The 16,385-nt window shown below is 33.4% G+C and overlaps 1 protein-coding gene across 2 annotated transcripts in view; it reads right to left on the reverse strand.

Annotated features, from left to right (window-relative positions):
- The window catches only part of LOC124181069 (protein bric-a-brac 1-like), a 73,335-nt gene that overhangs the window by 29,184 nt on the left and 27,766 nt on the right, over window positions 1-16,385 (reverse strand). Inside the window, exon 4 of one of the 2 annotated variants that reach the window (XM_046567247.1) lies at window positions 9,453-14,766. The exons of the other annotated variant lie outside the window; for it this stretch is intronic. Within the exon in view, the coding sequence (XP_046423203.1) occupies window positions 14,161-14,766 (606 nt within the window). The 3' untranslated portion in view covers window positions 9,453-14,160. Of the gene's footprint in view, window positions 1-9,452; window positions 14,767-16,385 lie in introns of those variants that run through there. 2 annotated transcript variants of the gene reach the window in all.

Consider the following 16,385-nt stretch of genomic DNA (forward strand, 5'->3'; position numbering starts at 1 on the left):
ATCAACATTTCTCCCCAGATAATTAACGAATGTTTCAAATTGTCTCACAAGTCCGAATTATATGGAAAAATTTATCACATTGTAACACAGGTGTGTAAAATATTTCATCGGTTGAGTGAAAGTTGGTTAATATTTTACGAACAGCGGACGAATATATCGACACTTTGTGAGATTTTCTTTTCTTTTTTTTTTTTCTTCCAAACTCTTTCGAAAACTTTCGTCCAATTTTATCGTCGCGTGAGAAAAAATCATCAATTATACCCGATCATTTTTCACCCAAGAAATTAGCCAAGAAACAAATTTCACGCGATCCGACAAAGAAGAAGCGATTTCTTCAATATCATCGTAATCAACTTGCTTGATTAAATATGAACGTACAACAAACCGAGTCGAATCCATTTAATTATTATCATACAGCCGAAATGAATACATCACATGGTAAATAAATAATTATCTAGCGTTAATGCCTAGGCGTGAAAATAAAATTGTTTTCCCTCTTCTTAACCGAACTCCGTGCGTTTAATACGACATCGATTTCATTGGCAATAATTATCTAAAACGGTGTAATAAAATAGAAATAAAGTATAATAGTAACTCGATAATAATAAAAATATTCTACAGTATCGCGGTTTTGTCTGCGCATCGGTTTACAATTTCTATTATACACGCGGTGTAAAAACCATACCGGGAGAATCTCTTGAAAATTGAAAACAAACCGCGCATGAGCCAAATAATTAAATCTCATTGGTCGGCGAAATCTTCCCGCGGCGATATTCTTGTCCGCGACGCAGGCGAGCCAACCTACGCAAAATGTGTGCGTTTGAATGTTCAAAGAGCATAAACGTTAAATTCCGACCGTTCTTTGAAGAATAGACTCTCCGACCCGACAACAAATGCTTCCGAAACCTTTCCGAGTCACTGCCTCGATTATTTGAGATTCTAACCTCGAAAATTCGTATCAACTGCTTCGCCGTCAGATACAGTTTGACAGCTGAAAACTCGGGATGGCCAGCCTGCGCGACAGCCGATAAAACTCGCGCATGCGCGGTTGATTTTCAACTTTCAAGAGATTCTCCCGGTAAATGTTCGTATACATGTGTATGTATATGTATCCCGATCTGCATAACTGTATCTGTATATGTGTGTATACATATATAATATTGGAGCTAATTCATTGTACTCTACGTCGAAGGTGCATTTTGTGACGTCTGTGGAGCTCTCGCGCGCTTTATTATTATCGTTATATCTATCTGTTGTTTGTTAATGTTTACTATATTATTTATTACTATCCCCGTCTAGTATGCATTATCCGTAATTTAGATACGTATCATCTATCTCAACGACGGTAATAGTCTTACATGTTCCTGTATCGTGTATATATCTATATACGACTAATATGTAATATGCGATATGTCTTAGAAATGATATGACGTCAGATGCGTATATTCATCACCCGGATGATTTATTTGGAAAATTAACAATTAGATCTCCTCTTTTACGCGTGGGGCATTTTTGTCAAATTTTTTTTTATTTAGAAGAAGAAGAAGAAGAAGAAGAACAGAAAAAGGAGAAAAAGAAAAATCACAAGCGGAAATATTTTTTTTTATAAAATTATTTTTTCGAACCGATTTTGAGAGTTCGAAAAACTCGGAGCATTTTAATGCAATTTGTTTTCAAATGAAAATTGACACATTTTTTTTTCATAAGCTCAGGCCCCACATATTTTTTAGTAATACTAACTTATTAAATTTGTTTTTTAAGATATCAGCGAGTGAAAATTGTAACGCGCGTTCAGGAAAAATGAATAATCTCGACGAATCGTTCCTTGCGGACAGATAAACAATATTAATAATAATGGTAAGAATAAACGGCAAAATAATTACAGAACGCCATGACACGGCTTTTACGACTACGCTATATGTGTAAAAAAAAAATAACGGAGGATTTCTTAAACAAAAATAATAGTGTTTGAGCGAAGAAGAAGCTGCAGAATAAAGAGATCGCATATGTTGGAATCATAATAATTTGAAAACAGTTTGTACGTAGACTTTTGTGGGAAAAAAGAAATTTGTACACAGTTATTTCCAAGTCTTTTTCGATGACTATACTGCGAGACAAATATAATATGATTACACAGTAATTATCGACGTGATAGGAACGAACGAATTCTTTACTTTAAAAAACAGAACCGAATTTTTTTTATTTTTCCATCATGGCACCGACTAAAAAATTCATTCAGATCAACAGAAAAATTCTGTAAAAATAAGAGCGTTCTTTAATTATTATTCCCATCCTAATTCTTTTTTTTTCTGAATTGATATTCAATCCAAAGATCACAATCCATGACACAACAATGTACCAACCGAGTATCTTATTCGCCTAAATTAAAAGTTCGTATTAAATTATAACCTGCATTTTATGAAATTGAATTAAAAATGAAATAGTAGTCAGATACAATTCTCAAACATAAACTTGAGACTCAATATTACAACTGTGGGTCTTTTTTGTGACGTGAAACGATATTACGATTGATGTAAACAATAAGAAAAAAAAAAATTTTATTCACGATTCTTCGTAAATTTGAAAAAAATGTACAAAAGTGACAAATCGACTGACACTGAGCGTGATCTTCCACGTAACGTGAAACGCTCATCTTTTTTCAAAACCTTTTTTTTTTTTTTTTTATCTGTAACAAGTTTTTAGGGGGTGTCATGGTGGAAATTTGCAAATAATTTTTTTCCTCAACACCCTGATGTGCATGTACGAATAATTGCAATATGAGAATCACTGTCAAGTTTACGGGTTTATCTATCGCGACATGGATGATATGCGGTTGCACTTGGACGATAGCGCAATATTTAGATTGTTGCATTTTCCAGTTTCTTGCGCATGATGCGTTTACTGTAATGTATTTGAATATTTAATACAATGATTTTCACGCTCCTTTGCTGTCGATTCAACGTTCCGCAGTACGTATGTAAAAAACGTAGTAAGGAATGATACGCAAAATTGTCGCGAGTGAAAATCTTGGATTTTGCATTACACGAATTTTTCCACTTCTCAAAATTACCGCAATGTTTTGCAAAAATTTTCATACCTCCTCGAAAATTAACGATGAAGATTTTCACCTTCTATTCCGTTTCCGAAAAATAGAATTTTCCCTCTGTTTTTTTTTTTTTTTTTTTTTTTTGTAACGAGAATGATTATGAAAATCCAGACTTAAATTTTCCGAATCTTATTTTCACTCAATGAAAGTTCTACGCTTAAAAATATCGATGACGTCATCAATAATACGATCTTTCCACCTTCAAACATTCTCTTTCAATTAGCACTATTACGCAACTTGAAGCGCAAAATAATAAAAACACATCGCCTAATCGCAGCGAAAAAAAAAAAAAAGAAATCGTGTTATGTATACGTGTGTGTGTACAATATACAATGTATCTTATGTTTATTCATGTCACGTGATAATATAATTTTATATATCCACGCGCGACTAAAGAAATCGATTTAAATTATTTATTAATACTTCTGGCAATAATGTCCTTCCGAGATTTATTCTACGTATTACGCTGTGTCAGGATTTAACAATGTACCAAAAATTTGTATCGTTCTTTTTTCTAAAACGAGCGTCGAAATAAGGAACAAAAAATCATAAACAAAGATGAAAGTGTTGTCTTAAATCGAAAAATGATGGCACGGAGAAATAAGTTTAACCATATTAAAAAAAGTTCATCAAGTCTCAACAAAACGCAGGCATACCTTCAACGTAAGTGAATAATTTATTGGTGAAAGTTTTATTCGTCTCTGGTAAGAGAGAATGGTAATTTTTCTGCAATTTCGTAAATTTTATAACAATATAGGCTTGATTTTTTTACAACAAAGAATGAATAAACTAGTACATGAATCATATGCGATAAGTACGTATGTAAAAAATTGACAAAGTTTTATGGGATGAAAATTCAGTAATCGGTTTTTTAAAAATTCTTCTTCCAAACTTTCAATCGCTATCATCTTTCTTTTTCTTCTCCTTTCTTATAAGTTCGAGAAATTTAACAAATATGACTTGACAATTGTATTCGTAACGAAGTGAGAGATACGACGGATGGAAAATCAAGACGGAAATAGTGCGTGTAAATAATATGTTACAAGTCACGTATTTGAATGGAACTTGAACGTGACTTTATGCTTATATCCCGTTTTACAATACTGCACTTCGAAAATTCTGCTGCCATTACGTAACTGTTGAGCAAAAAAAAAAAAAACGAAACAAATAAATAAAAATAAAACATTTTATATATGGTTAGTTTTTTTTTTCAACCCAACTGAATTATCTTTGCAATGATTGACTCTTTGAATTTATCGTTTATCGCCATATTCGCTGACGTTTTTCATTTTTACTTTTTTACTTTTATTTTTTTTCTTACAACTCTGTCACTTCTATTATTTGTAGCCTCAATTTTTCACTTGACTTACATACCATAGAAAAAAAAAACAAAAAAAAACTGGGCTACGGTAATATTTTTGATACTTAGATAATCGGATTATGTTTGGTCGAAACATAGAAAATAAAAAAAAAAAAAATGCTCAAATATAGTTTCTTTTGTTTGTGTGCGTGTGTGTATTTTTTTACTGTTTCAAGTTTTATACAATTTACGGAATGATGGAAAAATTATTTTCATACGGAAGAAAAAAAGAAACACAATTCGTTCAAATATGTTCTTTTTTTTTATGAATCTATACTGGAAAATGAATTTATAAATTAAACCGGATGAGTAACGCGTCGGAATGAGAATTTACATGTAATAAATTTAGGACAGTTTTTGAACGAATAACAAATAATTTTTTGAAAAAATATTCAAATTTTTATTGAAATTTATATCCGAATACATTTGACAGCTTTCCTTGTTGCATATAATTGTATTCGAGCGGTGAAAATTGTGAAATTTGTTACTTAATATTTTCAATTTATTGCAACAGGCACATTGAGTGCGATAGCTATCAATATTTGTCATTAATTTCCACCGATGATTTCCGAGCCAACAGGATAAATTTCGATTCCAATTGTTTATTACTACATGGGTTTTCAAAACCGTCGACGTGAAAAATAAATGCACCTGAGTTTGCAGGTACTATGAAAATTGTCAAATTCTCCTCGCGTTATCAAATTTCGTCCCAACTTCATCACTTATAAACGTGCAGAATATAACGAATACTTCTATTTATTTCTCTCTCGCTCTCTCTCTCTCTCTATCAATCTTTCGCTTTTTTTTTTTTTTTTTTACTACGTACTCTTGCTAGCAGTAAAATTTCTCACTAACACATACGGGAATTATATTTTTATATCACAATCAAGGGCGAGAATGCGATGCGATAGTTGTCATTTTTTCACCTCTACGAAAATCGAACAACAATTGTACGTAATACGATTTACCATCGGATATTAGACGTTGCATCTAATTGTCAAACTGATATGTTCAAGCGACAATTATTTGGGGAAGAAAAAGAGGGGAGAATACATTTGAAGAAAAAAACAATAGCAGAATAAATCTTGCCAAAAGTTGAGAGGACAACAGCTTCGATTGCTAATTACAAGGCTTTGAGAATTATGAAATTAGTCGTCTGATTGTGACTATGAAGAAATAATTTTGATTACTCAAAACCTCCGTTGTCTACGTTAAATTTTCCGAATATTTTTGATTACATCAATTAATGCGTAATAATAATACGTAATACTGTTTCGAGCGATAAAAAAAATCATGCCGGTAATGTATTTTTGGAATTTCAAGATAAACAAAGATGAAAAAGAAAAAAATTTAAACAAAACAAGATATGCAGAATCGCGTAAAACTGTTTGTTTATTCAACTTTTGAGAAGATTAAGCACGGTTTTTGCAAAGTTTCGTTTTCGACAATTCTCTTGACGGTTAAAAATCTTCAATATCAAACATTGAACCTACTCGGTAAAATTTTTACAAGCGTATTCGTAATGTGACTAAAAAAACAACATTTTATCGTAGTAGTCGAGTCGAGAATTCAAATTAAGCTTAAAGAAACAGTATCTACATCAATATTCTCAAGGGGTTGCAGATTTTCGATAAAATTCACCGCTTTTACGAACGTTTTTATATGATAAATTACTGTGTTTTCCCGGATTCTCTGTATAATCAGAGTGTTGTAAAATAGGCTTCATAGAATAAAACGGACAAAGAAAGCAAGACGAATAAAAATAAACAAAATCGTCACGTCAATTGTTTGTAGTATATATAATATATTTATATACAGACATAGATATAAATATATCGCGTATGACGAGAAATGAATTCATACTTAATCAAGTAAATTGCACAGCATAATTACTGCTCATTTATTTATTCAAACGCGTCATGATTGAAGGCATGGACAGAAAAGTCTCGATCGATTGCCCGGGTACAATGTTTATACAATCACCGTTCAATTTTATTTTCATGAAAAAAGACTTTTAGCCACTTCTAGCGTGATTACAAACAAATTTCTTAGCAAATTTTCGATTCAATTTACTTGACTATTCTTGACTATTCGCTAGTTTTTGTAAAAAAACAAAAGAAAAAAAAATCGTTCGATACACACGGGGTGAAAATTCATTTCAAGGAAAAATAAACGTCGAATATTATCAGAGTGACGTAAAATTGATTTTCTGAGACAGTATCACCTGACTTTGCAATTTCTGAATCAAGATTAAGTTTCGGATTTGATTATGTCGGGTAACTTTCATTGATTTCATTTCACGTCCAACTCCTATCTAATCTTCGTTAGGTACCGATTTTCTTTTTGCTTTTCCTTCGCCATTTCGAACCTGTATTTGTATATTGTGTAACAAGGGGGAAAACGAATATTGCAAATACGCGAGGGGAAAAGGCCGTCGTCTCTCATTACTGCGTTTTTTCACGAAGCACGAAATTGAGGTTAGAATCGCGTGATGTCAGATTTATTCGCAACGGCGCATGCGCGCAGTACAGAAAACACCACTTTCCACTCCTTGGACTTAAAAGTGATCTTTTCGGTACTCCGCGCATGCGCATTTGCAGACCTGCACGAACTTTATAAAATCGAGTACTTGGTGTGCGGAAAACACGCATGGAAAAACACGTAAAACATGCTCGGGTTATATAAAATCATTTCCACTCCGACACACAGGGAGACACGGGAACGCACGCAAACACGCATAACACACTCACATCTCCATTAACAGACTTTGTTCTGCATTGATGTTTTTTTCAATCACCCACCTGTAAACTGTTTGTTCTTTAATTTCGGACAAGGCATTCCTGAACGTATTATATACAGCGTCAGCTGTGATCGAATGCGACAATCACCGCGTTATAAAATTAGCGTGATCCGAATTTTTTTTTCTCTTTGTCTCTTTTTCTCTTCTCTTGAAATATAAACCGGCGAAATTCCATTCCAATTCTAAACTGCGAAATAATATTTTTTATCAGCGTGAGAATCTTCATTGGTTAAAAATCGAATGAGTTCGATTTCTTCGATGTTATTACATTATTACATCATTGTTTAACGCGATCTTACTTCGTTTCAATCGAATAACGTAATGTTTTAATAATTAATTATTGATTAATCAAGCCGTGTAATCGATCCGAATTTATCCGTTTATTTTATCTCGCAATGATTAATGAGAAAATATTATGAAATGAAAAAATATTATTCAATATGTATGACTTATGACAATGTTGATTAATGTTGAAATGAGATTTTTTACCGAAAAAGAAAAAAAAAAAAGAAATGATCAGTGTACTGATAGTTTGATGTATAATTTGGATTCGAAGGGATAAGTATTAACTTGATTTTTTGAAGAAAAAATAATCAAAATCATCTTGTTCCAACGACTTTATTTTTATATGCGAATAAAGTTTTTTTTTGGTTTTTTTTTTTTTTTATTTACGTTCCTTCCACGCCGTCGTTTTCATCGACAAATCACAGTATAAATTACAATCACAGTTAACATCCGCAGTAGATTTCGCTTCTTTCCTTTCCGTCATATATATATATATATATATATATATATATATATAATTTTCACTATATAACAGGAGATGCAAGTGTGTATTATATGTATACATCGGTACATCGTGTTGTTTGCAGCTTCAATTTTCTTCGTTAATTTTTCTCTCGATAAACGATGCACAACACAGGTATATATACACATGTATGTATATAAATCGAAATTATAATTTTAAAAATTTGGATAAAATTTTTTATTTTTGTTTTTGTTCCTAATCGTTCGTATTCCTCATATCCGTGTTTACTTCACAGAGGTTCATTCGTCGTTTCATTTAAATTATTATTATAATTGTTTTTTTTTTTTCCATTTCGTTTTTTCTCTACATAACCACTAATCGATAAAATTGTGTATACAATTATTAATTTTATTCATTATATATGTATAGTCATCACAGCTCTAAGAATCACTCCTGTTTCCGAATCGTCCCTCCCTTGCCCCCCCCCCCCCGCCCCACCCGCTCTCTAAAAATTTATTAACGATAATCACCCTCTTCCCCTCCCTTCCCTATTCCCCCTTTGCCGCCCCGTTCGTATGCCCTTTTCTGCACGTTCATGATACATATATTCGCGGTGAAAGAATAATAATAATAATAATAACAATAATAGTAGTAGTAATAATAGTAATAATAGTAATAATAATTATATTCATCATCATTATTATCGTCGTCATCGTGAAACGCACCGTCGAGAGTAAAAGATGAATAGAATGAAAATAAGAAGAAAAAAAAAAAAGATAATCAACGAAAAGTAGGTAACGATGAAGATGCAGAAATTGAAGAAATAGTAGGAGAAAGAAGAAAATGAAAGAATTACGATAAAAATGAAAATCTACACATTCGCTGTACGTACAAGGTACACTCTGAAAGTGTGTATAACATGTATCTATACGTATACAGGCAGGTATGTAGTATAATAATGTACTATGTACAATATCAGCAATAATAATCATAATCGTGATGATGATGATGATGATGATGATAATAATGATGATAATGATGATAATAATAATAGTAATAATAGTAATAATAGTAATAGTAATAATAATAATAATAGTAATAGTAATAGTAATAGTAATAACAACAACAACAACAGCGCGTTATTAATTACATAACTAATAGGAAAACAAAAGTTCATTGAAATACTGGTTTACTTATCACCCAAAATAATCGTAAGAAACGCTACTATCATCATCATCATCATCATCATCATCATCATCATCGTCGTCGTCGTCAGTATCATTAACGTCATCGTCACCGCCATCTTTTAGTATATGCATAGGTACTAATCAACAACGAAGAAAGTACAGTTTTACGCATCCTAGACATAATAATTTAACTATCGTATAGGTGTGTATATAAAATTTAGATATTAATTATTGCTAACGCGACATTGATACGTTCTTATTCTGGTTCGTGTGTTCGTGTTTGTTTTTTTATTTATTTTTTTTTAATTTTTTTTTCTCACGTGTGTTCGTTTATGTATACGGATGTCTTTTAGTTTATACAATTTCTTTCGATTTTGGTCTTCATATCGTTATACGCGTGCGTGCATGTTGAAGTTTTTTTTTTCTAAAGGGAGAGACTTTAAAAAAAAAAAAATAAATAAATAAAAAGGAAAACAAGAAAAATCGTTCGACTGTCTATGCGAGAAAATGTAATAACACAGAGTGACGAATATCGAGTTTTTTGCAAAACACGCTTGCGGTATATTTTCTGCGAAAAATAAATCCTTCACATCGCATAATTTCTTGGATAATCGAAAATCTCGTAGGAAACATCTTTTAGAGATTGAAAATGAGGTAAAGATTAACTACGGTATAAATGATAGACAATTTCTGCAATACTTGAACGTTAATTGATTGATCGCGATGTGTTTAAACATCAAATTCATATTATATTTGCATACGAATTCACGTTTGGGTTGTCCAATAATTTCTCACGCCAATACCAAATTGTATCCTGGACGTTATGTTGCGTATTTATACACGAAAAGATTGTACGTATCGTGGCTGTCAATTAGTCCAATCTTTTCGTGCCTGTAAAATTATAACCAGCACAGATTTTTTCAGCTCGATTCGCGTTCGATTGACGATTCTTTTGCACATATTAATTACCGGGCGAACCAACTGCGCGGCCATCTTGAACTTTTCATACCGAAATACGTGATGGTAATTTTTTTTTTTTTTTTTTTTTTATCAAACATTCGAAACAATTCGAATCGCTCTGATTTTTGCTCAGGATTTACGTGCATACATTTTTTTTCGCGTTTTTTTCCGTGTGACTAAATATTTACGTATGTACGTATATTCGGTTATTTTTCCAGTTGGCTTTATCACTCTTTACAAATTAAAGTTGAAAATAATAAATCAATAAAAAGGAAGTTATGGTGGTTTTTCTGAAGACCAATCATCACCGACGTACAGGATACACACTGTTCCGAATAGTTTGTGTAAATATTAAACTGTTCGGAAATAAAAATTTCTTCGTTTTCAAATAAATCTTGTTTCATTTCTATTACGTTGGTAAATAGTATAAATCGACATTATTATTGCAGAGAGTTTTCTCATTTTGTTCAATAATGCGTTATAGAAATATTGACAGAGCATCAACAATCTTTGATGATTATGAAAACAAGGCATCGAATTCGTCTCAAATTTATAACGTGGGTATCTATTATCAGCCAAAGGTCTGTCTGGTAAACGTGTATAAATTTTTGACCAGACTATTCGAGATGTCGAAAAAAAAAAAAAAAAATTAACCTTTTTTCCAACAGTGTACACGTATTTTATGGTATGCAAATAGTATGTAAAAACCGATTTTTCTAGCTAACTAAACTGCGATATACGTTTAATTTGTGTATACATGTATAACTTGTTCTTCTATTCTGTATAAATATACAACGAATTAGAGTAAAAATAACGAATGGTGGATAGACAGATATAGGTATATTGCACCGTCGATGGCTAACCGGCATCATGTCTATTATGTATCTCTTTCTATAGCCACGTACCATACAGGTTTCGGTCAAGAGATACAACTTCAAGAGATACAACTTCAAGAGATACAACTTTTCAGAATTCCGGGATAATCTCGACTCGTCGTTTCTGAAATAATTGTGCCGAACGAATTTTTAGAATAATAACGTCAAACATCGTCAACAAATCGTGATTGCGTCTGCGTTCAACAGACACAATGTGCGAGGCATTTGTAATATTTTTTGTGTTTATCGAAAAACATACATTTTATAAGCAAACCATGTACAATCCGTGCAAACTTTGCAATCGAAAATTTCGCTATTTATACATTCGCCGAAAGTAAAATGACAACTAAACTGCTCTTGCCGTACTGCTGTTGAACGTGAAACGTCACGCGGTAAATGAAGGTTGCTGAGAGCGATTGTGCCACTGAAATAAAACTCGAAGCGGGGTAACACGGCGGCCATGTTGATTCTGTGCCGAGGTTTGAATTTGCTAATCCAACACGAAACGAAGTTGTATATATATTTTTTCTGCGCGATTTTATTCGAGTTTAACACTAACCGAAGTTATCTCACATCAAATACTATATTTCGAATGATGAGAAAATTTTTTCATTCTCGACAATCTGCACTAGACAAATCAATCGTTGGTACCCGCTCGTTTGTGTCTACAACGAAAAGCCAGTAAATTTTCGATTATCTTATCAGAAGAAATTAGAAAATTCATCATACATCGATATTGCATTTCAATATAAACGAAGAACTTGCCGAATTCCAGGATCACCGAGCTTTTGCACCGTACAAAAAAGTAATAATGCGAAGAAAAAAAAAAAAAAAAGAAAAAGGGTTGAACTCTGTCAGCGACATACACGTCAAAGGACCGAACAGTACAAGGAGTGAGAATATGTATCGTTATCGTTATATTATGCCAGCGCACTCTTTACGTTTCCAATTCATGCGGATGCAATTTCATTTTTTGCATCCGTACGTACGTTTGCATATATTTTATGTACAGAGACCTTTCAGGATTCATCAACTTTCGCTATTCATCTTTCTCTCCTCTCTCTCTCTCTCTCTCTCTCTCTTTCTCTCTCTATTTCTTTTTAGCCTCCACCCTGCACGTGTGTATCTCTAGATGTATATTAAATATACATATACATATATTATGGAATTATCATTACTATTTTATCATTACTATTTTCATTTGTTTATCGTCTGTGTTTTATATTATTATTACTAATATAGTGTAAACCCACCCCGTTCAACTGGAGTATAAAATATCCTCAATCGTATCAACAACAGTCAATCATTGTACATAGTAGAAATCGTACGATATACAATATTGTTATTTGTTTCTTTGTTTTTTTCGTCATTTCACGACGTAGTTGTATGTATGTGTGTGTGTGTGTACTTTTCTTATTCAAGTTTATTCTCTTCACTTTTAGCATCGTTTCTCTTTCTCGTCCGTTTTATCATTAGATGTATAATCAATTTATATATAATTCACAGCATTTTGTCAGAATCTCTTTTTAAAAGCACCAACCGTGGCGTCTAGGTTATTTTTTCCCCCTTCGTTTTCACTCGTCGTTTCACCTCTATTTTTTTTCTTCCTTTTTTTTTTCTTCCCCTTCTTTCGCAACTTAAATACCTCAATAATTTACCTACACACGAACATATGTATGCATACCTATGCACATAGGTGTATATATGTATAATTGTATAAATACGTGTACTTCGCGCGTAAATGTGTACACACATGCACGCGGCGTAATTAAGTTGCGTATAGTGTAATATTGTGGTATGCGTGGGTGTGCGCGTGCGAACAAAGTTTCATCGAAACGCGCATGCATGTGTGTAGAATTTATGCGTGCACGCGTGTATTTTCCTATGATATATACAAATATGTGTACGTATAAGGATAAGCTGAACGTTTTATCTTAAAGCACTGATTAAACGAGGGAGATTTTCATATGATTTTATATTAATTTCATTTCATGTCATTTCATTTTTTTTTTTTCGTTTCTTTGTTATACTAGGTTTTTTAACGTGTCCCTTATCCTCTCCCCCTCGAATGAGACACGGATATACACCAACCATCCTAACCAAAATCACAGGACTAACTAGAAATACCGTCGGATTGCCTCGAGGCTAGGTGCACAGTATGCATGTATACGCAACCGGGTCATGTTGTATAATCGCTACATGACGCGCGTATACGCTTCTTTTTTTTATATATATATCCTACATCATTATCATTATTATGCTATTATTATATAGTTGCTTATTTTATGTAGTTTACAATTGTTCCTATAATATGTATATTGTATATAATACATATATATATTTATATATGTATTATGTTATACTACCTATATGTAACCGTTATTCTTGCAAATGAAACGCGGAGCGTTGGCGTGAAAAAGGGAACAACAAAAAAAAAGAAAAAAGAAAAATGAAAAATGAAAAACGCGGAGAAAAAATTAGAGTAGTGAGGCAGGTTCTGGACACAGATTCTTGCACCGACATTTTACCGATACTTCTAGAACGTTCAAGGGTGGGGATATCCCCAATTTGGCTGATCTTATCGATCATATGATCGTTCGGTTGTTCAACCTTATCGACAGAGGGTTAAAATCCGCCAGATTTGCGCTCTACTTTACCATATCTTTCACCTTCGATCGATAACGCTGGACAATCGGACTATCCGACGGTCGATAAGGTCACCCAGAGCGGGGATATCCTTATCCTCGAACGTTCTGGAAACGTCGGTAAGACGTCGGTGCAGGAATCTGTATCCAGGATCGGAATTGATATTCTACTGAGTACATAAAATAGGCGGGAAGAAGCGATCGAAAAAAAAAAGAGTATAATAAATTGAAAAAAATAATTAAAAAATTTCTTTTTGTTTCAAATGAACGAACGAATGGTGGGAAAAAATACCGCGTTGGAGATTTTTCAACGCACACGTACCTCTACGCTAATAACAGTAAGATTAATAATATATAATTGTAATAATAATAGTATATAATAATAATAATAATAATAATAATAATAATAATAATAATAGTAATAAAATTATAATGATAATTATACGTAAAGAGGCGGAGTTAAAAATTTGTCATTATACTCAATGATGGGGAGGCGCCGGTGGATGTGCCGCCGGGGCTTCCTCCTCGGATGGATCAACGGGGCTGGGTGAAAGGAACTTTCGCACATACTTTGGATAATGTGTCTTTTCGTGTGCCTTCAAGATCGTGGATCTCGAAAAGGTTTTGCCGCAAAGGGCGCACCTGAACGGCCGTTCGCCGGTGTGAACGCGGCAATGGTCTTTCATATGATGGCGAAGCTTGAAAGCCTTGCCGCAAAATTCGCACTTGAAAGGTCGGTCGCCGGTGTGGGCGGGGAGGTGGGCGATCAGCGAACCGACGTCGGGGAATGATTTACCACAAAACTTGCAAAGCACTACACCGGACGATGGGTCCGAATGGGCGGCTAGCTCCAGGTCCATCGGCTCAACCGGACCTCCGGGCGCGTAGTGGACAACCTCGGAAGCCAGATGGAGACCCGAATCGAGACCGAGCTGCGCCTGGAGCTGGAGATGCGCCGCCTGCTCCCTGTACTTTAGCGACTCGAGGCTGTGCGATAGGATGTGCCGCGTCAGCTTGCTCTGATGGAGGAACGAGGCACCGCAGTACATGCACGCAAACACCCGTTCATCCAAACCCATCAACTCCTGCAACCAAACAAACAAGAACATCAACTTCTTGCCTCTCTCGGTGTTTTTTCTTTTTTTTTTTTTTTTTTTTTTTTTTAATTTTTCAATTTTTTTTTTCAATTTTTTTCATTGCTTGTTTTTTTTTTTTCTCTAAATTTACTTCCTTTCTTTTTCCACGTAAACCGTAACTACAGGCTCTCTCTGTGTCTATAACTTCTCTCTGTCTCACTCTCTACGTCTCTTTCGATCGATCTATGTATCGTCGCGGTATATTATTTGTATTCGAATTTCTACTTTTATTCCTGTCTTTCAATTATACAAGACGAAATACTTCAAATGTACAACCTGTATACTTTGGTGATTTAATTATCGCGTGTGTATGTGTGTGCGTGTGCGTGTGTGTGAGTGTGTGTGTGTGTGTATACGTATACATATACATGTTCATAATATGTAGAGATAATATCGTTTCATAACATATACTGTCCATTACATGTATACTAATAAACTTTGTAAAAATTGTAGGTAAGATTTTTTTACACCGCGACCGTGTCAGGTATGATGCATAAAGGTAAGCTGATTTTCCCTTTTTTTTAAATATTATTTCATTTCATTTGATTATATATATATATACAGTTATATATATTTTTTTTTACGTTTTTGACTACTATTTTCTCTTTCCACGTGTACCGATCAGTATACAAGTAAATATCCGTTATTATAGTCGAGTTATTCGTAACAAACGGAAATTCTCCATGTCGCGTGTATATGTATTCGTATATTGTTCACATAATAATGTATGTTGGGTCGAAGAATTGTTTTTTTTTTTTTTTTTGTAACACACATATATGTATACGTATACGTATTTACTTGCGTATATACATACATTTGTGCTTTTCTGATTTTCTTCTCTCTCCCTCTCTATCTCTCTTTCACTTTCTTGCTCTGTCTCCCTCTTTCTCTCTCTCTCTCTCTCACTCTCTCTCTCTTTTTCTCCTTTTCCCTTTCTTTCTTTTCTATTTTCAATTAAACGACAGCACAAGAAGTTGACGCTCATTTTTGTTTGGCGGGCTATTTATACAGTATACTATATATGTATAATATTAAATGTATATATGAGTAAAAAAAAAAAAAAAAAAGCTAGTACGTTCGTCCTCCCAATTTTTCGTTTCTTTTGTTGCTTTTCATTTCTTTTTTTTTAAATGTTTCATTTCTGTTTTATCAAATTCAGTGATATACAATACGATATGTATATATGTGTATAATATATAAGAAATACCGCAGCGCTAATTGTACGTGGAGCAATGGCATTGCACTCAACCCCAAAACAACGATAAATGAATGTGTGCATATACGACGTATAATACATACATATATGTGCACATATGTGTACGTAATACATAATATAAACGAATTGTGTGGTAAAAAATTTGCATACCCAGTATAACTTTATGCCAAAAAGCATACAGTATGTATATATACTAGGGTGATCCTTACTCAGGGTGTTGATGATCTTTTTTCAGACCTCCCCCCAAATCAACTATAAATAATTCAAAAACAATTTCCCAAGTCTTTCAGATTTTTATATCAATTCTAACCCGTGCCTGTAAATGGATGGATATCACCGTTTAAAATACACT

This window comes from Neodiprion fabricii, chromosome 4, assembly GCF_021155785.1.
Source record: "Neodiprion fabricii isolate iyNeoFabr1 chromosome 4, iyNeoFabr1.1, whole genome shotgun sequence".
Classification (NCBI taxonomy): domain Eukaryota; kingdom Metazoa; phylum Arthropoda; class Insecta; order Hymenoptera; family Diprionidae; genus Neodiprion; species Neodiprion fabricii.